Below are 25,394 nucleotides of genomic sequence, written 5' to 3' on the forward strand. Positions count from 1 at the left end.
GTTCAGCAATGCTAGTCCCTGTGTTTATCAAAGTTCAGTTTTACTTACGGTGCTCTTCAAAACTAAAGCTGGCCACAGATGGATTGAAATGCACCCAGTTCCGCAAGGACTTTCCGACTTTTGATCCATATGTGGCCATTCATGTTTGACAGAAGATGATTGTTAGATTGGGCTTGTTGGAAAATTTTCCTCCATCAGTCAGCAGTGTATTCTGAAAGCGGAGGGTCCCAATGAATGCAGTGTCCCAGCAGGAAGGATTCCTCTGTCCACTTCAACTGTGTGGATGAAGGAACTTATTCATCCACACAGTTGAAAATCATCTATCGTCAGCTTTAGCATTCTTCTGTGAGCATTTCGACTCCCCGGTCACAAATGTGAAAATATTAGGCAAAAATACACACAGGGCAGGTGCAAGGATTTTGCCTACACAGGCGAAGGTGCATTTTGGTGCCCCCCTTTCTCTTTCAACTGTCCTCCCGCCATCCCCCTCCCCTCTACAATGCGACCCCCACCTGCATATGGCATAAAAATTATTTGTGCTCCATTAGACTATAATGGTTCAGTGGCTGCAGTAATAACCCCCAGCACTGGTTTCCATGGCCACAATAATTACTCCCAGCATCAGTGTCAAAGGCCACAATAATAACCCCCAACTATGGTGTCAGTAGCTGCAATAAAACCCCCCAGCAGTGGTGTCAGTAGCTGCAATAAAACCCCCCAGGAGTGGTGTCAGTGGCTGCAATAAAAAAAAACCCAGCATTGGTGCAAGTGGCTGCAATAATAACCCTCAAATATGGTGTCAGTGGCTGCAATAATAACCCTCAAATATGGTGTCAGTGGCTGCAATAATAACCCTCAGTATTGGTGTCAGTGGCAGCAATAATAAATCCCAGAATTGGTGTCAGTGGCTGCAAAAACAACCCTAAGCATTGGTGTCAGTGACTGCCATAACAACTCCCAGTATTGGTGTCAATGATTGCCATAATAATCCCCAGCATTGGTGTCAATGACTGCCATAATAATTAGAGATGAGCGAAGAAATGAAAAATTCGATTCGACTGATTCGGCGAATTCGTGGACAATATTCGATTCGAGTCGAATAAATTCGCTGTGAATTTAACTTAAAAAAGGGTGTTTCTAGGCTTCAGAGAGACTTAATATTAGTGCAGAACACTGTACCTTTAATTTAAATGCCCTTGGAGTCTGCTGGGGAAGAGAAATAATACTGTCACTCAGTATGACATGCAGATGAGTGCCGTCGATCTTAGAATCACCGCACACTTCACTCATTTGGCCAGTCACGGGGCCAAAACCAGTGTTTGGAGCCACAGTGTGGCGGTGGAGGCAGCAGCAATGGGAGGCCATACAGCAACCTATGACAAAATGGAAACCAGCAGGAGTGTGAGGAGACCTGAAAGTGGCACATGGCAGAGTGGGAGCAATGGGAGGCGGTACAGGGACCCAGGTCACACTGTGGGCCCAGCAGCAGCGTGACCAGGCGGTACGGGGGTCCATGGCAGATTTGGGGCCTGGCAGCACCTATGGGAGGCCTGTAATCTGCCAGCACCCTATGACAAAATGGAACCCTGGGCTGGGGCAGGCAGAACCGCCGTATCTTTATCACGGTTTTCCCAGGCCACCGAATGGCGACGCTGCATATGCTGACGCAACGCTGTAGTCCCAACATGGGCCCCCTGGCCACGCTTGACTTTCTGGCCACATAGTCGACATATGGCTACGTTTACTTCCTCGGGCGGCTTGACAAAAAATTGCCACACCGCAGAGTAGGAAACTTTGCCTCCTCTACTCCTCACTGGCTGACTGCTACTTCCTCCGTGCACACCGGCACCACTACTGGCCGTGGTGGTAGGCTGCAGTGGAGCTGGTGCTCTACTCCGTGGCCGTTTGCCTCCACTGACACTGCTGCGACCCTGCTGCCTCCTGGCAGCAGCAATGGGAGGCCGTACAGGGACCCATGAGAGACTCTGGACTTGGCAGCAGCATGAGGAGGCGGTATATAGGGGCCCATGGCAGATTAGGGGCCTGGCAGCAGCTATGGGAGGCCCGTAATCTGCCAGCACCCTATGTCAAAAAATTCAACACACCAGCAGTGTGAAGAGACCTGAATGTGGCACATGGCAGAGTGTGGCGATGGAAACAGCAGCAATGGGAGGCCGTACAGGGACCCATGAGAGACTCTGGACTTGGCAGCAGCATGAGGAGGCGGTATATAGGGGCCCATGGCAGATTAGGGGCCTGGCAGCAGCTATGGGAGGCCCGTAATCTGCCAGCACCCTATGTCAAAAAATTCAACACAACAGCAGTGTGTGAGGAGACCTGAAAGTGGCACATGGCAGAGTGTGGCGATGGAGACAGCAGCAATGGGAGGCCGTACAGGGACCCATGAGAGACTCTGGACTTGGCAGCAGCATGAGGAGGCGGTATATAGGGGCCCATGGCAGATTAGGGGCCTGGCAGCAGCTATGGGAGGCCCGTAATCTGCCAGCACCCTGTCAAAAAATTGAAAACACAAGCAGTGTGAAGAGACCTGAATGTGGCACATGGCAGAGTGTGGCGATGGAGACAGCAGCAATGGGAGGCCGTACAGGGACCCATGAGAGACTCTGGACTTGGCAGCAGCATGAGGAGGCGGTATATAGGGGCCCATGGCAGATTAGGGGCCTGGCAGCAGCTATGGGAGGCCCGTAATCTGCCAGCACCCTATGTCAAAAAATTCAACACAACAGCAGTGTGTGAGGAGACCTGAAAGTGGCACATGGCAGAGTGTGGCGATGGAGACAGCAGCAATGGGAGGCCGTACAGGGACCCATGAGAGACTCTGGACTTGGCAGCAGCATGAGGAGGCGGTATATAGGGGCCCATGGCAGATTAGGGGCCTGGCAGCAGCTATGGGAGGCCCGTAATCTGCCAGCACCCTATGTCAAAAAATTCAACACACCAGCAGTGTGTGAGGAGACCTGAAAGTGGCACATGTTTGAGGCATGATTCATGGCGGATTTAGTCAGTTGTGTCAGGAACTGGTGGTTTGAAATCCAGACTAATCCACGCCTGATTCATTTTCACAAACGTGAGTCTCTCCACACTTTGGGTGGACAGTCGTGTCCTCCGCGGAGTTACAATACCTCCTGCCGCACTAAACACGCGCTCCGATGCCACGCTACTGGCCGGGCATGACAGCCTTTCAAGGGCAAATTCAGCTAGTTGGGGCCAAAGGTCAAGTTTCGTTGCCCAGTAGTCAAGGGGATTGTCTACCTCGGTTGGCAGGGTGCTGTCCAAGTAGGCCCAAGCCTGTTGTTTGAGCTCCTGCTCCAGGTCCACCTGATGCTGCTGCTGCTGCTGCGGCTGGTTAGTAGTTTCCTCACTGCGCTGGTGAAGAAAGCTACTCATCATCGACTGCAGACTGAGGCAGCCGCTGCTGGTGGAGCTGCCACTGCTCCTACCACCCCACCCCTCCCCTGCTGCCATGGCAGCGGAACGCGAGCGCACAGGGCCCACAGTGTCTGAGGATGGACGTTGGCGCACAAAGGCAGAGACCAACTGACTACATAGGTGGTTTTTATAGTACAAAATTTTGGCCTCCCTCTCAGCAGGTGTGAAAAAGGCCACCATTTTGGACCGGTAGCGAGGGTCCAACAAGGTGGACAGCCAAAAGTCATCCCTCTGTCTGATGGTTATTATTCGGCTGTCGCTACGCAAGCAACCGAGCATGCTATGGGCCATTTGTGCCAAGGAATGCGAGGGACTCCCTGCCTCCATCTCCACAGCATACTGCCACGGTGCGTCTGGGTCCTCTGTCTCCTCCTCCTCCTCCTCTACCAGATGCTCCTGCTCCTCCACTCCTGTCCGCTGAGTGGAAAAACCACCCATTTCACTCAATAATTCCTGAGCACAAATGTCCTCCCCTACCTCCTCCTCTTCTTCCTGTCCTGCCCCCACAGGGGTCATGTGGCGTTGAGATCTGTGCGCCACGTCTACCGCACCCTGACCAGCCATTGTTAACAGCATTTGTTCCAGGACGTGCAACAGAGGAATGACGTCGTTCATCCCATAGTCCTGCCGACTCACGAATAGCGTGGCCTCCTCAAAGGGCCTGAGCAAGCGGCAGGTGTCACGCATGAGCTGCCAATGGCTGACATCGAAGTTACACAGGGGAGTACCTTTATCCGCTTGTAACATAAGGAAATCGGTGATGGCCTTTCGCTGCTCGTAAAGGCGGTCTAACATGTGTAGGGTTGAATTCCACCTTGTTGCAACGTCGCAGATCAGGCGATGCTGTGGAATTCCGTTCTGCCGCTGCAGCTCAATGAGGGTGTTCTTTGCGGTGTAGGAATGGCTGAAATGCATGCACAGTTTACGTGACATTTTAAGGATGTCTTGCAGTGGGATGGTGGATTTTAGGAACCGCTTGACAACCAGATTGAACACGTGAGCCATGCATGGCGCATGGCACAACCTTCCTTGACGCAGAGCAGACACCATGTTCTTTCCGTTGTCGGTCAACATGGTTCCGATTTTAAGTTTGCGCGGAGACAGCCTTCTGTCGATTTCTCTGTTCATTACACTCAGCAGTTCCTCCCCTGTGTGACTACGTTCGCCAAGGCATACCAGGTGCAGCACAGCGTGACACCGTTGCGCCCTGCACATGTGATATGCCGGTCGGGTAATGGGACTTGGCACGGGGGTGGCGGCTGAGGACACGGCGGAAAAAGAGGTGGTAGAGGCGGACATGTTTGCTGGACCAAGGACGTGCAAACGTGGAGGCAAAAGCGTCGTGACCTGTCCAAGTTGCTGGTGCGGCTGTGCCGGCACCACGTTCACCCAGTGGGCCGTAAATGACATGTACTGTCCCTGACCGTAGTTACAGCTCCACACGTCGGCGCTGCCGTGCACTTTGGCAGAGACCGACATGCTCAAAGACTGGCCCACCATCTCTTCTACATGTGAATGCAGGGCTGGCACTGCCTTTTGGGCAAAGAAATGACGGCTTGGCACTCTCCACCGCGGCGCGGCACAAGCCATCATTTCTCGGAAAGGTGCTGAGTCCACCAGTTGGAAAGGGAGGGACTGCAGCACCAGCAACTTGGACAGGAGGACGTTCAGCTTTTGCACCGTCGGGTGCGTGCTCGCAAACTGTTGTCTCTTGGAAACGGATTCCAAGAAAGACTGTTGACGGAATCCGAGAAGAGGAGTAGCAGGAGAAGGAGCATCTGAACGAGCGGAAGATGCCAACGAGCGACAACTCCCCTCAGCAGAGGTGTTGGAGCCTTGACTGGCTGATAGAGGGTGATTGACGACGTCGGGTGACGGAGCAAGTAACGGAGCGGGTGATGGAGCAGGGGCTGGGGCAGGCAGAACCGCCGTATCTTTATCACGGTTTTCCCAGGCCAACGAATGGCGACGCTGCATATGCTGACGCAACGCTGTAGTCCCAACATGGGCCCCCTGGCCACGCTTGCATTTCTGGCCACATAGTCGACATACGGCTACGTTTACTTCCTCGGGCGGCTTGACGAAAAATTGCCACACCACCGAGTAGGAAACTTTGCCCCCGCTACTCCTCACTGGCTGACTGCTACTTCCTCCGTGCGCACCGGCACCACTACTGGCCGTGGTGGTAGGCTGCAGTGGAGCTGGTGCTCTACTCCGTGGCCGTTTGGCTCCACTGACACTGATGCGACCCTGCTGCCTCCTGGGCAACCCACCGACTGTTTCGCTCGCTGCCAAGCTGGCACCCTCTTCTCCTGATGATGCGGAAGAAATTGCCTGATGACGACGAGGCAGCCAAGTGCGATCAACCTCCTCATCATCAGGTACGGTCTCCGCCTCACTACTAGCCCCCTCGGCTGCGTCTGGGTCAGGAGACAGACCTGTCTCTAGACCGGCTACAGAGCCACTCTCCTCGCCAGTACTTCTTCGCCTGGCTGCTGAAAAGGCCGATGTCTCCCCCCGTTCCTGACCGCCCTCTGTTAGCTCTTCCTCACTGTACAGTGGGGCTGAGCCCACAGCATGCGATACTTCGCTTGGTGAGGGAACAGCAAAGGACAGGGGCAGGTAGAGGACATGTGATTTCAGTGGGCTTGCTCCCGGGCCATGCCAACTAACGGTTGTGTCTGACGTACCCACCGACCGTTGGCTGTAGGTGTCAGAGGTGACCTGGGAAGAGGAAGACGACCGAGCCAACCAATCAATGACGGCAGGGTTGTCGGTGGAGACACGACCGCTGGATGACACCGGGAGCACTGGCCTCTGGCTGCGAATAGTGCTGCCTCGACCCCTTCCTCTGCTGCCATGTCTGCTCGCTCCTAAAAAATTGCCTCCTCTGCCACTCCTCTGCATGTTGTCTGACATACTCTTTAATTCAACGATTATGTGTCCCTGAGTAACAATTCTCTGGCACTCAGTAACAATTCTGTCTGTCCCTGAGTAAAAATTCTGTGGCCCTAAGTAAAGTTTCTGTGGCCCTGAGTAACAATTCTCTGGCACTCAGTAACAATTCTGTCTGTCCCTGAGTAACAATTCTCTGGCACTCAGTAACAATTCTGTCTGTCCCTGAGTAAAAATTCTGTGGCCCTAAGTAAAGTTTCTGTGGCCCTGAGTAACAATTCTCTGGCACTCAGTAACAATTCTGTCTGTCCCTGAGTAAAAATTCTGTGGCCCTAAGTAAAGTTTCTGTGGCCCTGAGTAACAATTCTCTGGCACTCCGTAACAATTCTGTCTGTCCCTGAGTAACAATTCTCTGGCACTCAGTAACAATTCTGTCTGTCCCTGAGTAACAATTCTCTGGCACTCAGTAACAATTCTGTCTGTCCCTGAGTAAAAATTCTGTGGCCCTAAGTAAAGTTTCTGTGGCCCTGAGTAACAATTCTCTGGCACTCAGTAACAATTCTGTCTGTCCCTGAGTAACAATTCTCTGGCACTCAGTAACAATTCTGTCTGTCCCTGAGTAAAAATTCTGTGGCCCTAAGTAAAGTTTCTGTGGCCCTGAGTAACAATTCTCTGGCACTCAGTAACAATTCTGTCTGTCCCTGAGTAAAAATTCTGTGGCCCTAAGTAAAGTTTCTGTGGCCCTGAGTAACAATTCTCTGGCACTCCGTAACAATTCTGTCTGTCCCTGAGTAACAATTCTCTGGCACTCAGTAACAATTCTGTCTGTCCCTGAGTAACAATTCTCTGGCACTCAGTAACAATTCTGTCTGTCCCTGAGTAAAAATTCTGTGGCCCTAAGTAAAGTTTCTGTGGCCCTGAGTAACAATTCTCTGGCACTCAGTAACAATTCTGTCTGTCCCTGAGTAACAATTCTCTGGCACTCAGTAACAATTCTGTCTGTCCCTGAGTAAAAATTCTGTGGCCCTAATTAAAGTTTCTGTGGCCCTGAGTAACAATTCTCTGGCACTCCGTAACAATTCTGTCTGTCCCTGAGTAACAATTCTCTGGCACTCAGTAACAATTCTGTCTGTCCCTGAGTAACAATTCTCTGGCACTCAGTAACAATTCTGTCTGTCCCTGAGTAAAAATTCTGTGGCCCTAAGTAAAGTTTCTGTGGCCCTGAGTAACAATTCTCTGGCACTCAGTAACAATTCTGTCTGTCCCTGAGTAAAAATTCTGTGGCCCTAAGTAAAGTTTCTGTGGCCCTGAGTAACAATTCTCTGGCACTCCGTAACAATTCTGTCTGTCCCTGAGTAACAATTCTCTGGCACTCAGTAACAATTCTGTCTGTCCCTGAGTAACAATTCTCTGGCACTCAGTAACAATTCTGTCTGTCCCTGAGTAAAAATTCTGTGGCCCTAAGTAAAGTTTCTGTGGCCCTGAGTAACAATTCTCTGGCACTCAGTAACAATTCTGTCTGTCCCTGAGTAACAATTCTCTGGCACTCAGTAACAATTCTGTCTGTCCCTGAGTAAAAATTCTGTGGCCCTAATTAAAGTTTCTGTGGCCCTGAGTAACAATTCTCTGGCACTCCGTAACAATTCTGTCTGTCCCTGAGTAACAATTCTCTGGCACTCAGTAACAATTCTGTCTGTCCCTGAGTAACAATTCTCTGGCACTCAGTAACAATTCTGTCTGTCCCTGAGTAAAAATTCTGTGGCCCTAAGTAAAGTTTCTGTGGCCCTGAGTAACAATTCTCTGGCACTCAGTAACAATTCTGTCTGTCCCTGAGTAAAAATTCTGTGGCCCTAAGTAAAGTTTCTGTGGCCCTGAGTAACAATTCTCTGGCACTCCGTAACAATTCTGTCTGTCCCTGAGTAACAATTCTCTGGCACTCAGTAACAATTCTGTCTGTCCCTGAGTAACAATTCTCTGGCACTCAGTAACAATTCTGTCTGTCCCTGAGTAAAAATTCTGTGGCCCTAAGTAAAGTTTCTGTGGCCCTGAGTAACAATTCTCTGGCACTCAGTAACAATTCTGTCTGTCCCTGAGTAACAATTCTCTGGCACTCAGTAACAATTCTGTCTGTCCCTGAGTAAAAATTCTGTGGCCCTAATTAAAGTTTCTGTGGCCCTGAGTAACAATTCTCTGGCACTCCGTAACAATTCTGTCTGTCCCTGAGTAAAAATTCTGTGGCCCTAAGTAAAGTTTCTGTGGCCCTGAGTAACAATTCTCTGGCACTCCGTAACAATTCTGTCTGTCCCTGAGTAACAATTCTGTGTCTGTGCGAGTAACAATTCTGTGGCCCTAAGTAACAGTTCTGTGGCCCTCAGTAACAGTTCTGTGTCTGTGCGAGTAACAATTCTGTGTCTGTGCGAGTAACAATTCTGTGGCCCTAAGTAAAAGTTCTGTGGCCTTCAGTAACAATTCTGTGTCTGTGCGAGTAACAATTCTGTGTCTGTGCGAGTAACAATTCTGTGGCCCTAAGTAAAGTTTCTGTGGGCCTAAGTAACAATTCTCTGGCACTCAGTAACAATTCTGTCTGTCCCTGAGTAACAATTCTCTGGCACTCAGTAACAATTCTGTCTGTCCCTGAGTAAAAATTCTTTGGCCCTAAGTAAAGTTTCTGGGGCCCTGAGTAACAATTCTCTGGCACTCAGTAACAATTCTGTCTGTCCCTGAGTAACAATTCTCTGGCACTCAGTAACAATTCTGTCTGTTCCTGAGTAAAAATTCTGTGGCCCTAAGTAAAGTTTCTGTGGCCCTGAGTAACAATTCTCTGGCACTCCGTAACAATTCTGTCTGTCCCTGAGTATGAATTCTGTGGCCCTAACTAGCGTTTCTTTGTCCCTAAGTAACAGTTCTGTGGCCCTGAGTAACAATTCTGTGTCTGTGCGAGTAACAATTCTGTGGCCCTAAGTAACAGTTCTGTGGCCTTCAGTAACAATTCTGTGTCTGTGCGAGTAACAATTCTGTGTCTGTGCGAGTAACAATTCTGTGGCCCTAAGTAAAGTTTCTGTGGCCCTAAGTAACAATTCTCTGGCACTCAGTAACAATTCTGTCTGTCCCTGAGTAACAATTCTCTGGCACTCAGTAACAATTCTGTCTGTCCCTGAGTAAAAATTCTGTGGCCCTAAGTAAAGTTTCTGTGGCCCTGAGTAAAAATTCTCTGGCACTCCGTAACAATTCTGTCTGTCCCTGAGTAACAATTCTCTGGCACTCAGTAACAATTCTGTCTGTCCCTGAGTAAAAATTCTGTGGCCCTAAGTAAAGTTTCTGTGGCCCTGAGTAACAATTCTCTGGCACTCCGTAACAATTCTGTCTGTCCCTGAGTATGAATTCTGTGGCCCTAACTAGCGTTTCTTTGTCCCTAAGTAACAGTTCTGTGGCCCTGAGTAACAATTCTGTGTCTGTGCGAGTAACAATTCTGTGGCCCTAAGTAACAGTTCTGTGGCCCTCAGTAACAGTTCTGTGTCTGTGCGAATAACAATTCTGTGTCTGTGCGAGTAACAATTCTGTGGCCCTAAGTAACAGTTCTGTGGCCTTCAGTAACAATTCTGTGTCTGTGCGAGTAACAATTCTGTGTCTGTGCGAGTAACAATTCTGTGGCCCTAAGTAAAGTTTCTGTGGCCCTAAGTAACAATTCTCTGGCACTCAGTAACAATTCTGTCTGTCCCTGAGTAACAATTCTCTGGCACTCAGTAACAATTCTGTCTGTCCCTGAGTAAAAATTCTGTGGCCCTAAGTAAAGTTTCTGGGGCCCTGAGTAACAATTCTCTGGCACTCAGTAACAATTCTGTCTGTCCCTGAGTAAAAATTCTGTGGCCCTAAGTAAAGTTTCTGTGGCCCTAAGTAACAATTCTCTGGCACTCAGTAACAATTCTGTCTGTCCCTGAGTAACAATTCTCTGGCACTCAGTAACAATTCTGTCTGTCCCTGAGTAAAAATTCTGTGGCCCTAATTAAAGTTTCTGTGGCCCCAAGTAACAATTCTCTGGCACTCAGTAACAATTCTGTCTGTCCCTGAGTAACAATTCTCTGGCACTCAGTAACAATTCTGTCTGTCCCTGAGTAAAAATTCTGTGGCCCTAATAACGTTTCTGTGGCCCTAAGTAACAATTCTCTGGCACTGAGTAACAATTCTGTCTGTCCCTGAGTATGAATTCTGTGGCCCTAACTAGCGTTTCTTTGTCCCTAAATAACGATTCTGTGGCCCTCATTAACAAGTCTGTGTCCCTGAGTAATGGTTCTCTGTCCCTAAGTAACTTTTCTCTGTCCCCAATTATCGTTTCTGTGGCCCTAACTCTGTCCCTGTCCCTAGTACAGAGCGGTCTGCCTCTGTTCAATAACTGCAGGCAAATGAAGAATTCCAAAATGGCCGCTATTTATAGCTCGACCATTACACAGTGCTGGCTGGCTGGCTGCTGATTGGCTGATGCGATCACATGTAGTTGAGGAATGCATTATGGGTCAGCGCGCCTTGTCTGCGCGCCTTCCCAGACATCCCCGCTCCGTCGCCGCACATGTCAGCCGCCATTTTCTGAAAAATTTCGATTCGCGCATCCGAATTAGGCTATTTTTCGGATTCGGCACGAATCGAAATTTTTCCGATATTCAACTCGAATTCCACTTCGGATACTTCGATTCGCTCATCTCTAATAATAATCCCCAGCATTGCTGTCGGTGGCTGCCATAATAATCCCCAGCATTGCTGTCGGTGGCTGCCATAATAACCCTCAGAATTGGCGTCAATTGCTCCGATGACAACTCCCAGCACTGGCGTCAGTGGCTGCAATAACAATCCCCAGCATTGGTGCAGTGGCTGCAATAATTACCCCCAGCATTGGTGTCAGTGGCTACAATAACAACTCATAGCATTGGTGTCGGTGATCGCCATAAGAACCCCCAGCATTGGTGTTAGTGACCACCATAATAACCCCCAGCATTGGTGTCAGTGACCGCCAATATAACCCCCAGCATTGGTGTCAGTGGCTCTGCCCTCCCAGCCATGTCACTCATTCACAGTGCTCTGTGAATGGGAAAACTACAAGTTCTGACAGCCTGTGCGGCTCTCTGCTTGTAGTTCTTAATGAACTACCACGGCGCTCCACAGCACCACGGTACTTCATTGAGCATTCCTGTCAGTAAGTATCTGCTTGCCTGTAGGGGATGTACGAGCAAGCAGATACAGTGACAGGTCAGAGGGAGACCTGCATGGCACCAGCGATCTGCTGATCGCTGGTGCAATGCTTTAGAGGCTCCAAAAACAAAAAATTGTAAATGCACATTTTTTTTACCTGCTAAAAAATGTGCATTTATTATTTTTTGTTAAAAGGTGAACTTACCCTTTAAAATTTTTTTAATACATATGGTTTTAAAATTAAAAAACAATATGTGCTATGTTTTTTCTTGCCTTCTGTGATGGTGAGGAAGTGGGGAAAATAAGCTTTAAATGATCTCTATAATACGTAGGTCATTCCGTTAAGGCGAGCGCACATCTTGAGCGAAGCACTTACAGTGGAGGAGGAGTGGAGTGATCAGAAGAAGTGTTATATATTTTATCACTGGAGATATTGCACTGAGTGATTAGAAGAAGTAATTAAAAGAAGACACTGCTCTACAGACCAACTGGTGTAAAGTTGAAGTATGGAGCCACCTCAGCCTACATGTCTCTGCCAATACCACACTCCCCCCAACCCCCTCCCCCGTGACACATTTCACCCTGCCCACCAGGGCTTAGTCATATGTTATTGCAACATATGGCCTGGGTTTTGGTTACCTTCAGATGCTAAAGGGTAGTCATTCTCAGCCAGAGTTCCTTGGAATGCCAGGGTTCTTTCAAAAGTTCCAGGGGTTCCTTAAGCAATTTCTGACTCTCAGATAAGTTACTAACAGCAATGACTTTTTTAGCTAAGGGCATTCTTCCCACTGACCTCTATTGTGATGGGGCTGTTCTCCCACTGGCCATCAGTGTAAGACCCATCTCCCAATGATCACCAATGCAATGGAGCACTTTACTGACCACCAATGTAAAGTGACACTACAATGACCACTAATGTAAGGTGGCACTACACCGATTACCAATAAAGGATTTCACTACAATAACCACCAGTTAGGTGGCACTACGCTGAGCACCAATGTAAGGTGACACTACAATGATCACCAGTAAGGTGGGACTACACTCCCCACAAATGTAAAGGGGTATAACTCCAACCAAAAATGTAAAAATCACTACACTGACCACCAGAGTAAGAGGACACTACACTGACGACCAATGTAATGGGGCACTACACTGAGCACCAATGTAAGGTGACACTGCAATGATCACCAGTAAGGTGGGACTACACTCCCCACAAATGTAAGGGGGTATAACTCCAACCAAAAATGTAAAAATCATTACACTGACCACCAGAGTAAGAGGACACTACACTGATGACCAATGTAATGGGGCACTACACTGACCACCAATGTACGAGGCACTACATTAACCACCAATGTAAGGGGCACTACACTGACAGTCATAGTAAAGGAGCACTACAGTGACCACCAATGTAAGGGGCACTACTCCACTGATCAATGTACGGGTATTAATCCGCTGACCACCAATGTGAGAATACAGTTTTCAATGGCTGCATTTTTTCTAATCACTATTATTATTAATAATTTAATTTCAATATTTCTGAAAATATTTGTTACATGTAGAGCTGGCTAATGTACCATGAGCTGCAGACATAGTACATGTTAGTATGAGGTTTACTCCCTGAAATCTGAAAGTTATTTCATGGGTTTCTTCATGTCAAAAGTATTGAGGAAGGCTGGGTTAAAGGATAATCCCCCAAATCCTATACATACTTGCCACACAATTTTTCCACGGAAAGTCTCCTGGCTGGACTCTTGTTCTGTTCATGCGTAGAAGAATGTCAATTCATTCCTATGAAGTTGTTGCAGCTATGGATGGCCTTTCCATAGGAACGAATGGAGAGCCCAGTAACATCACTTTCCATGGAAGGCCTGAGTGGCTCCCAGCAGATAGGTATAAGACTTAGTGAAGTTTCTGGGGTTAGGGCCAACATTTAAAAATGAACACAACCAAAATCCAATAAAAATTCTACAATCCCTCTTCATGGCAGCTGAGTGGTCCTGAATACTGAGATCCCACTGCCAAAAGCCCCAAGAAATATGAAATTTTGTAGGTGACCCATGGTGAATACCTAAGACTAAAATACTGCCTCTGGGTGGAATGGCCCTATCCTATCTACTGTACTAGCATAACATGCTGTCAATGTCACCTTACCAGCGCTTGTGTTGAAATAGAAATGTTGTACTCGTGTCTCTTTGTGGCATTTTTCCAGATTGCCAGTATTGGGCAATCGCCTCCATTCATACCAAATAGCTGCACTTCCATTGTTGACCACCTCTATTACCGATGAGGCTTTCTCTCCAGCAAGAGCTTCAAAGGTGATACGTGTAGAGATGCCAGCTTTGTCCTGGAAGTAAAAGGAAAAAAATGGAAGCCTCAACGTTGTGGTAACGGTAATGGGTGCATTTTAGCACATGTTGCCACAGCACACAATTGTGAATGGGCCCTTAGTCCTTTCCTTTAGCCTTATGCTGGCCATACAAGTAGCAATGCAACTGTAGGGTTTAATTATCATTTCAATAAAGGTATCAAATCTTTTAGAAATCCACTGCACTAAACAATTGTTTTCATCAACAGTCTTTTCGTATTAAAAGGACAATCAATCCTGCTGGAAAATCATAATAAATTAGAATAATATGAAAAATAATATAAAAATAAAACCATGCTCAGCTGTTTATTTATTGTTACATTAGCGGCCAACAATTTTTATTAGCATCTGCATGTTTGTCTACATCAAGGAAGACTACTGTAAAAAAATGGTACTGAGGCAGGGTGCTTTGATGTTTTCAGCACCCTACCAACCCTAAAGGTTTTATATAGAAAGGTTTTATATAAGAATTTCATTAGCATCTTGATGAAGGCGGGAGAGAGGAGTTAGAGCAAGCAAAATACAAGCTTTAAAGCCGATTTCCAGAAAAATCAAAAGTTTCTTTGCAGGGAGGTTGTGCACAGTCTGCAAGGGTTAACTACTTGTTTAGGTCTAGAGGACTGGGTGAAACAGCTTTACATTCCTGATCCTCTGCTCCTGCAGTCCCTGCAGCCTCCCCTCCTCTACTGTAAACTTTGGCGGGTTGGATGCCCTTATGAAGGCCAGTGCAGACCTCATGAGGAATCAGAGGGTCATTCCTCTGCTGGAACATAGGTAGTGCAGTTTTCCTGCAGAGCGGAGGATCAGGTAATGTAAAAGTGCTTTTACTGTCCTCTAGACCAGTGGTCTCCAAACTGCAACCCTTTTCTTGCCTTTATCCGTCCTTGAGGCACTTTTACTTCCACTGATTCAAGACACTATTCCTCCCACTTACACCATCAATGGGGCATAATTCTGGCTACTGACATCAGCAATGGGGCCCATTGACACCAACAATGGGGTCCTATTTCTCCCACTGACACCAACATCAGGGTACTATTCCTCCCACTGACACCAATGATGAGGCACTCAAACTGACACCGATAGGGCACTATTCCTCCCAATGACACCAGCAATGGGGCACTATTCCTCCCCATAATACCAAAGATGCATTGTTTACTCCCACTGACACCAAGACAATTTCAACTGCCAATGGCCACAGACCGGCCCCCCCTAAAATCTGAAGGACAGTAAACTGGCCCTTTGTTTAGAAAGTTTGGCGACCCTGCTCTAGACTAAATGAGCATTTAAAGTGAAGCTCCACCCAAAGGGAAAGTTCCGCTTTAAGCCTTTGTCCCCCGCTCTCCATTAAGGATTGGCATCTTTGGGGAGCAGGTACCCGAATTTAACAGATACCCGCTCCCACTTCGATAGCGAAGTGGAAGTTGTCCTCCCTCCCCCGCGCTTTGTGAATGGTCCGGCGTCTTCTGGGACACGTGATAGGTCCCAGAAGACATACGGGGCCATTCACAAAGTGCAGCGCTTCTCATGCATGAGCAGTGGGCACCCGGCTGTGAAGCCGCAAGCTGTCACAGCCGGGTGCCCACACTCAAGATGCCAACACCAGGGAGAGAAGACGGCCGGTAAAACCAGGGGTGGTGAGGACACCGCTGGACCGAGGGACAGATAAGCGTCTGTATTTCAAAAGTCAGCAGCTACAGTTTTTGAAGCTGCTGACTTTTTTTCTGTTTTTCAGGTGAAACTCCACTTTAAAGTGAAAGGCAAATCAAAATCTAGCTAAGCCTAAATCTAATCCACCCCTATTTTAACCCTATTATATCTACCTTGAAAAAGGAAAGAGGTGTATACTTACCTATTCTGAAGCCAATCTGGTCACATAATCTCTCCAGCACCGGCTTCAGTGAAGAGGAGAAATCACCTGTGCAATTACGTCACCCATAGGATTACTATAGGCATCCATTGTCAGCTGAAGCCAGTGCTGGGACCCGATCATGTGACCAGAGGACCCTCAAAATAGGCAAGTATAGACATCCTACCTTTCACAGGTAGATAGAATAGGCTTAGAATAGGGTGTGAGTCGATTGAAGCTTAGTTAGGTTTTGACTTGCCTTCCACTTAAACTCTTCCGGTGTAGGCACACCTCCACTGAAAGAGAGGACTTTTACCTTTCCTGGAGCTGGGCTTTAATCAATGTCTACTCTATCCAACACTAAATTAAAGAGCTGGCTTTGGCTCCACTTCAATATAAGGAGAAGTCTTAGGCACAGCAGTGTAAAATCTGAGAAGAAATATATGTATACACTTTTTACCCTGTGAGAGACTGGATCATCAACCCAGATTGCTGGTTGCCCACAGAAAAGCAACGACGGGCCGAAGACAACGTCTGCAACTACATCAGGGTAATCTTGGAGTGGATCCCTATAAGAACGGATGACATCTCAGGGAAAAATATCCATAGAACTATAGAAATATCTAAAGTCATTCTGTTTTGACTACAAAAAAGCAATATAGGCTTTATCTCCTTGCATACTTACAGGTTCTCTTTCTCTTCTGTAGGGGTTTCTTGGTGTTGCTCATGTAAAAAAGGGAAGTGTTTTGCAGAAACGCATGAAAAAGGCTGCCCACGTCCAACTACTTCCAATCCATCTATATCCTGAATGGAGGAAACATAATATGGCAATGAGCACAGCATCTAGATTAATGTAAAGAAGACTCAAAGTGAACCATGCAGGGCAAATTAACAGGTACACGTAAAGCTAAACTCCAGCCTGCTCTGTAGTCTTGCACAATTGTACCGGCTCCTCTCCTGCACTAAAATTACTTGCTATAATTGCACACTGTGAGCTTCTTACAGTGTGCATTAAAACCTACAGCAAGTCAGATACATCCATCTAATTTCCTGCCTGGAGGAAATCCAGCATCAGCTAGCTCTTTCCTACCCCAAGAAAATGTCCCTGGTCTCTTTCATTTATTGGATTCCAGTTTTGTCCACGACGGAGACCCAGCATAACAAATGGGCATTACCTAGGATGGTCTGGATACAAATGCAGACTGCCCATGCAGGCCCACTCCTCCAGGCTGCCACCCACCCATCAGCCCATTTTGATATTTACATAACTCCTTCCAAGAATCAGCCCACAACTTGCATTAGTGTTGAGGGCTCTTGAGAGGAATACTAAGGGAAAGGTGCTGCAATGTTTTTAAGAAGCTATGTACAGCTTCCTGTTGGTCCCTCTCATCGGCCACAATCTACCTACATCTACCTAGAGAAGCACAGAAACTCAGTGATGGCATCACTGAGTCTATATTTGGAATGTGATAAAATTGTAAAGTTGTTGTTTTTTTTTAATCTTATTAGCATGTTGATGAGGGGGGAAGAGAAGAGCCGGGGAAAGCATAATAAGCAGATTAAACCTCAGCTTTAAAGTGGTTGTATATCCTTACATATACCCAGTGAAGTGACTGGCCTCAGGTGATACACAGAGATGAAACAAATCCTTCTACATAGGATGTACCTGTTTATCTGCAGTCTTCTCTTTTCTACATCCATTCAAAGGGCTGAGCTTATACATCTTGTCAGAGTTCAAAAAGAAGGTGGTGGAGAGCTGAAATCACACACTGCAGAGTTCAGTGAGGAGAGCTCTGAGAGATGATTGGAGGGAAGAGACACACCCCTTCACAAAGTTCACAGGAACAGAGCTGAGGCTGTCAATCTGCTGGAGGTCCCTCCCCATCACCATCTTTCTCTTGGTGTCAGGAAAACTTGTCACAAGTGACTCATACAGATAACAATAGAATGAGGCAGCAGGAAGAAATGACACTTAGTGCTCTGGGCTGAGATAAGTACACACTATAGAGCAGTGATGGCGAACCTTTTTGAGCCCGAGTGCCCAAAACTGCAACACAAACCAACTTTTTTATTTCAAAGTGCCAACACTGCAATTAACCACTTGCCTACCTGGACGCATTGACAGACGGCACTGATCGGTGGCACTGCTGGGCATCATTGATGGGTGGCACTGATGGGCAGCACTGATGGGCGACACTGCTGGGCACTGACAGGTGGCACTGCTGGGCAGCACTGACAGGTGGCACTGCTGGGCAGCGCTGACAGGCGACACTGCTGGGCACTGATGGATGACACTGCTGGGCACTGATGGATGACACTGCTGGGCATCATTGATGGGTGGCACTGATGGGCAGCACTGATGGGCGACACTGCTGGGCACTGACAGGTGGCACTGCTGGGCAGCACTGACAGGTGGCACTGCTGGGCAGCACTGACAGGCGACACTGCTGGGCACTGATGGGTGACACTGCTGGGCACTGATGGGTGACACTGCTGGGCATCATTGATGGGTGGCACTGATGGGCAGCACTGATGGGCGATACTGCTGGGCACTGACATGTGGCACTGCTGGGCAGCACTGACAGGTGGCACTGCTGGGCACTGATGGATGGCACTGCTTGGCATCATTGATGGATGGCACTGATGGGCAGCACTGATGGGCGACACTGCTGGGCACTGACAGGCGACACTGCTGGGCACTGATGGATGACACTGCAAGCAATCTCACCTCTGGCAGCGTCGGTGTGGCTTCCAACCCAGCAGCTCGTTCCCATCCACGCTGAACATGTTGCCCCTGGCCCCGGAGCAGTGTGGGAGCAGTGTGGGAGCCTCTTCCGCGCCCATCCCCGGGTACATCACCCCTGGTGCCAGAGCCGCATTGGAGCCGTTTCCTCTCGTCCACGCCCACCCTGGCCCCAGAGACATGTGGGAAATGTAGTTTGATGGGGATCCAGTGTGGACGAGATCTGGATGGCCGGTCCATGCGCGCTCATCATCCTCTTCTTCCTGGCGTGCCCACTGAGATGGCTCTGCGTGCCAGCTCTGGCACGTGTGCCATAGGTTCGCCATCACTGCTATAGAGGGATATGCTTTGTTCATCTTTCACGTCTGAGGCTTACAACGACTTTAAGCTTGTGCTGTAAATACTGCTCTATGGAGAATTCATCTAACACGCCAAATGGAAAAATATACGCTGGAGGATATAATTACTCTTATCCTTTATCTTCAAAACCAGCTGACCTGGTGAAATATTACCGTTCTCTTAAAAGTCACCCTACTGTGGGAGCCACTATTAAGGTTGCCCAGCAGACTCTTCAACAAAAAGGTTTGTCCCCATATCTCTCCCCCTTACCCCAGTGATCTCCAACCCTGCCTTTCATTCAGAAATCAACAATAGGCAGCTATTACGACTTTACGACTCGTCAGGGTTGGATGCCTCTCCAAGCAATTAGCACTCTAGTACAACCCCCACTGAGTTCTTGGTTGGCTCACCAATTGTGTCACTTCTTGCCAGGGGCGGACTGACAACTCATGGGGCCCCCAGGCAATAGGTGATCATGGGGCCCCTGTGTCCTTGCCCAAACTCAAAAAAGCCTATGAAGAAAGGTACCAGGGGCATCCCATGGGGCCCCCTACTGACCCCGGGCCCTCGGGCAGTGCCCGAGTTTCCAAATGGTCAGTCCGCCACTGCTTCTTGCAATCTATACCAGATCTGGGCATGTATGTGAGATCACTCACCCCCTTTGAACATTCATGTGCCACATAGGAATATACACCTCACCTCTTATCCATCTTGTACAAAATGCTGAATACGCCAGAGGAGGACTTTGTCTCTCCTTATGTGTGCAATTGGGAGACTGACTTGCAGGTGTTTTTCTCTAGGGAACAAGTAGCCCGAATCATTCAACGAGCACACAAATATTCAATTGCTAACCTTTTCCAAGAGCATGGATACAAACTCTTGTCCAGGTGGTATAGGGTCCCAGTGCTACTGAACAATTTTTATACCCCACGGTCTCCAGGTTGTGTTGACAATGCCAGAAGGAAGCAGGCACACTGTTACATATTTTTTGGCAATACCCTCTGCTGAATCAGTTTTGGAAGGGAGTGAGGAACTTAGTATCACATTTGACCTCAGTGGACCTGGGTACAGATCCATCAGCCTACCTATTATATCTCAACTGTGTGGCCTTACGTCACTATAAATGTTCCTTGACAGTCTACCTATTGAATGCGGTGCATTCCCAACTTATGGAAGCAAACCTCCCCTCCAACTATGAGGTATCGGTTTGCAAGGTTGAGTGAAATCAGATCTATGGAAGTCTAACTGCCTCCCTTAATAATAAGGAAGACGCATTTAGGGAGACGTGTCGGCCGACTGTGTACACATACTCAGTGCAATACCTGGACTTAATGCCTGCTATCCTTGGGCCCGTTTGACCCTTTTGGCATCATCTGTTGGGTGTTACTGCCTGCTCCTGGCTCTTTGTGCTGGCTGGCTCTTTGGGGGTGGGGGGGGGAGTAGATGGAGTAGGGGAGTGTCGCGCTCCCCCACCCCTCCAGAACCGTTCCTGGCCCTGTCTGCACATTCCCGCTCTGTCCCATACACCCCCCCCCCATCACTCCCCCCCCCCCTTTTTTTTTTTAACTCCCTGAACATCATTTTTCACAATATTTTCCTGTTCCCATGGTTTAAGGGAACAACGTCATTTTTCACAGTAAAATGTTTTGAGGATCATTACCCCTCATTTCCAGTATATATGGTATTTTGCCAGTCTCTGATGTAGTAGACATAACATACCTAGTCTAGTGTTATTGGATACCGGAAATTTATTGACATGTTGCGTCCTTATGCGCTATTGTTGGTTTCTTGTGGAGCTTTTGCTCACATTTATTGTATATTGAAGTGATAGCACTTCTTTTGTAAATGTTCAATGTCTAAATAAAGAATTACAAAAAAAAAAAAAAAGACATCTGACCTTTCCAAAAATATCAAAGACGAACTCCAGGGACCATCAATTGACAACATTAATTCGGACTTTTACTAATTTGTATTGCTTAAAAACCAGGCATGTGGTCGTACACCTGCACCCCACCTCATCACCAGCACTGAAGGTAAGATAGACACCAGCACTAGGATTATGTCTCTATTCCATCCACATTTGCCTGTTCATAAAATGAAGATGAACAGGTGCAGTCACTATTGTTTTCCCTGCCACATGATTTGTATCTATGTCCATACAGTCCTGAGATTTACACAGCCATGGCACACAGCACAGCCCTGCCTGGCAGAACAGGTGACCTCGTGTTTCTCTATTGCACTTAAGTAATAATTACAGGACTTGTCCCTCCCCTAGCCTGTGACTAGACAATGAAAAAAGAAGCAGCAGACTGAAGAGGCTATCTTTCTGTCACCTTGCTCTTGTAAGGTGGAAGCTAAGAAGTGCCTGGTGTAGATCCCCAAATTGGCGACTACATGTTTCCATAGTTAGGGAAGGGAACCCTGGAGTGAAGAGTGGGCAGTGTAGGTGCCTAAGCAGGTGCTAAAGATCCCCAGAGTAGTGAGTGGGGTGTACCATAGATAGTGAGGAAGTGCCAACCCTGCCCCTGCCAATGTGGGGCACTGTGGTCAAGAGGGCTCTTTAAAAATAATCTGATGGGAGTCCTCCAAGGAAGTCAGTCATGGAAAGCAAAGCATGCAAAGATGTACTCTTTCAGGCCCTAGATTCCCATTACAGAAGAAGCAAGGAAAGAAGTGCAGGACTTATGGAACTACTTGCATCCCTTTGGCATGGGATGTGGGAATCTGGCTCTTTGACACGGCTCTCATCTCTACTGTTCTCTGTTTGCAGGATGCCATCATCATTGAGATAACTGAAAAGATGTATATATGTAAATCAACTGCAATTCAGTAAATAGTTAAAATGCTTCCATTGTGTGGATCTTCCTTTTCCTACCCTCAAGGTGGGAATATCATCTGGAAATGAATAGCTTGTGGGTCAAGGTGCTATTGTGGTTCATTCCCATACATCCTGAAGAAGTAGTAGAAGGGGCTACTAGGTGGTGCTGGTTAGGACAAGTTGGGGGCTTTTCAGGGGTGCTTCTGTATTGGTGACCATGGGAGGCTGCTATGGCCATAGCACTTCACTGAGGCTAAGGGGGCCAACCTATACAGGAATGGGTTAAAGAGTACAGATGCTCCTTAACCACTTGGCTGTACACATGCAGATCAGCACGCGGCTAAGCCGTGACACAGCACTTGACTACCGCTTAACAACACTCTCATCTCCTATGCAGCATGTTCCCTGTAAGCATAGGACCACTGCAACACATCTTACTGGCTCTTTGTGCTGCTTTGACCTCTTTCAGTCTGAGCTCTGCTGTACAGGGATTGCAAGAGACTGTTATCAAGTCAAGTCAAATTCAAGTACCTATACCGTTGTATTAAAAAATAAATTTAATGATGTATTAATGAATACAGAGATGGATTACTTTGGGTCTTTTATATTCACCTGCAGTTCAGGCTTAAGGCGAAGTAAACTCACGCCAATCGTTTTCTATTTTATCCCTCCCTCTTACAGAAAACGTAAAAAACCGTATTATATTTTTGTATAAAACAGGACCTGATCCTGTTTTATATATTTTCATCTGCCCAGGGGGGCTTAGTTTTCCAGCTGCTGGAACTGTATTGACTTTTTCTGTGCGCTGATATAATCTTTATAATTATTGCTCTATTTTTTTACCTTTTTATATCTTTTTTGTGCTGCAAATCGGCACTTCTGGGTTTCTAGACTAGTCAGGGTCCCACTGTCCATAGCTATCTTAGGAGGCAGAGTGTCATTGTGCCGCAACTGTGTGTTGTAAGTGCGCATGTACGACTGATTTTTATGCACATGCACAAACGCGGCTGAGCAGTACACTAGCAGCCTGTCAGATGTTAGCAGTGTTTGTGCCCATGAGCAGAACTCCCAACGCATGTGTGCATAGGTGCCTACTAAGTCTTAGATACCAGTGGCGCATATGCGCATGCGCTGGAGTTTTAAAGATGGTGGTGCAGAAGAGGGGTGGAGGAGGCCATTCATTAAGCAGTTTAGTTCCACTTTAAGATGATATACATGTAACCCCTACTGGATGTTAGCAACCGCCTGGCAGTACCTCTAGCAGCAGACAGGACAGGATTCCCCAGAGCGCGGAGTCTAAGCCCCAGCCTGCTTGTTCACCAGGGCCCCTGATGGTGGGGATGGACTTGGAGCAGGCTGGAACCAGGTCGCGCCCCCTGAGTACACCCGTCTGCGGTAGAGGAATCCGCCAGGGGTCTGTGCAGGTGGAGAGCCTGACGTGAAGAGGCAGAAGGCGGACGCAGGGATGGCTGGATCCGTGCCGGATGGATGGATGAGCGTGGTCAAACGGGCCAGGTCGGTAACAGAGAGGTCAGCGTAGTACAAGGCAGCAAGCAGAAGAATAGTCAGGTCACTCGCCGGGGTCGGTACCAGTATTTCATATCAGGTAGGGATATCCAAAAGAGAGGTCAAACTTAGCCAGGGGTCAGAGCAGGAGAAGTCAGCAGAGGTCAGGTCCAGGCAGGTCAGCAACAAATCTCCAACAACGGAATACAGGAACACAGGAATAAGACCATACGGCAATGTGTGTAGGTGCAGGGCAGGTTTAAATAGTGCGCCCTGCCCTGCCATTGGTGCCAGGCGAGCGGCCGCAATCGCGAGTGCACATGCACGGCTGCCGTCGTCCAGGTCCTGGTGATTGCCGGCTAGAATGGATTGGCGCTCTGAGCCATTTGTAGCCGCGATCCCTGACAGGATATCTGCTTTTCTGCATCTGTGTTTTCCATGTACAACCCACAGACACTGGTATAATCCTGTAAATGCTTGGCTCTTGATGTAAATTACTCTTTGAAGTCTTAGATGTACTTAAAACTTAAAAAAAAAAAAAGGAGTAATATAATGCTGTATACATCAATGCCAAAAAAACGCTATTTACTTTGCCCTTTACTATTTCTCGGAATTGTGCCATCATTCAGAAAACAATCCACCACCTACTAATAGATACTTTTAGGCTTCATTTCAGTTAATCTCCTCTAAGAAACCTAAAGAAAACTACGACTAAATGATCTGCAATTTTCTAACACTCTTGGTAGACTTCTAAACATGCAGTTCTGTCAATGCAGCATATAATGAAGCAGCACTGAGGCTAATAGAGCGCTAGCTAAATTTCTCCGGTTAGGCTTTGTTTCTGCTCGTGATTCATACATTACAATGTGCCTCTTACAAGGCTGTGATGCAGAATGTAACAAGTAATGTGCTCTGGATGAAAATGGGTAGCAATCTCACCTTTCAACTCTTTGAAAGTGCCGAGCTTGTCAGCTAAAAGGTTCTTGTGTAGCTGGAGTGGGTGTCACTTGGGAATTACGCTCACTTAGAAAATGAACACACTTTTAAAAGGTAGAAAGAATAATGTGTTCCAAATCCTCCTGTTTGAAATGAAGTTCTTGGTAAAATGTTTTGAGTTATGATTCACAATAATGTGAAAGATTGGTTCAAATGAGAGTGAGTTAAGGCTGAACTCCGGAGAAAAATCAACACTACTCTTGCAGCGGGATCCCCTTGCAATGCAAGGTTTAAATGCTTCTTTTTGTCTAAAGCAGCGTTTCTCAACCTTTTTTCAGTTGTGTTACCCTTTAAAAGTATGCAGAATCCTGAAACACCCCAGTGTAAAATGTAAATGCTGCTTATCAATGGGATACCTGAGCCTGGGACAATGAACACAACTGCCTTCAAATAAATTAATTCTTCTTCACATCAGAGGTCCCCTATAACCAAGTCCGCCCCTGGTGACACTGTACTACTTATGGGGGGTGATGAAGATTCACAACAGCCTTGTACCATGTGACAAGCTGTGACCAATCACAGCTCACTCAGTAATTCTCAATGGCTGCAAGAATGCAGACAGAGAGAAAGAGAAATGATTGCTTTTACATCCTATATGGGTGTAAAAGCAATCAGTGTAAAAAAAAAAAAAAAATCATCACCCCCCACAATTAGTACAGTGTCACCATGGTGATACTGTACTGCTAGGGTGACAGTATGTAAAAAAAAAAACAAAAACCATAAATAATAGGAAGGGGGTAAAAGTGTCCCGACAGGAAGTGGTTAAAAGGAAAATGGTTAGGGTTGGATACAATCTCACTCTACTCCCCACTGGGGAGAAACTAAGATATAGGTGATAAGGGGAAGGGAATGTGGAAGTGTTGCACTTACCGACCAATCACAGAGAGGAACAACAGATGTAATCTGGCTAGTTGCTCTGTACAACACATTAGGGCCAATACTGGAAAAGCTTGCTAAAAAGAACATTTCTTGTTGCCCATAGGATCCAATCATTCTGACTGTAATTTTTATAGTCCAGGTTTAAAATAAATCAAAGATGTGAAATGGTGCATGGCCCAATGGAAATATATCCCTTTACGACAAATGACATACAGTGGGGCAAAAAAGTATTTAGTCAGCCACCAATTGTGCAAGTTCTCCCGCTTAAAAAGATGTGAGAGGCCTGTAATTGGCATCATAGGTAGACCTCAACTATGAGAGACAAAATGAGAAAAAAAATCCAGACAATCACATTGGCTGATTTGGAAAG

General features: G+C 47.3%; 1 protein-coding gene across 1 annotated transcript in view; it reads right to left on the reverse strand.

The window, feature by feature from the left end:
• The window catches only part of MYCBPAP (MYCBP associated protein), a 104,187-nt gene that overhangs the window by 38,701 nt on the left and 40,092 nt on the right, over positions 1 to 25,394 (reverse strand). Inside the window, exons 9-11 of the mRNA XM_089677594.1 lie at positions 16,429 to 16,547; positions 16,204 to 16,312; positions 13,681 to 13,873 (exon numbers count right to left, since the gene is read on the reverse strand). Coding sequence (XP_089533720.1) covers positions 13,681 to 13,873; positions 16,204 to 16,312; positions 16,429 to 16,547 — 421 coding nt within the window. The remainder of the gene's footprint in view (positions 1 to 13,680; positions 13,874 to 16,203; positions 16,313 to 16,428; positions 16,548 to 25,394) is intronic.

This window comes from Staurois parvus, unplaced genomic scaffold, assembly GCF_062004578.1.
Source record: "Staurois parvus isolate SC_StPar_1 unplaced genomic scaffold, SC_StPar_1.0 ptg000189l, whole genome shotgun sequence".
Taxonomy (NCBI): domain Eukaryota; kingdom Metazoa; phylum Chordata; class Amphibia; order Anura; family Ranidae; genus Staurois; species Staurois parvus.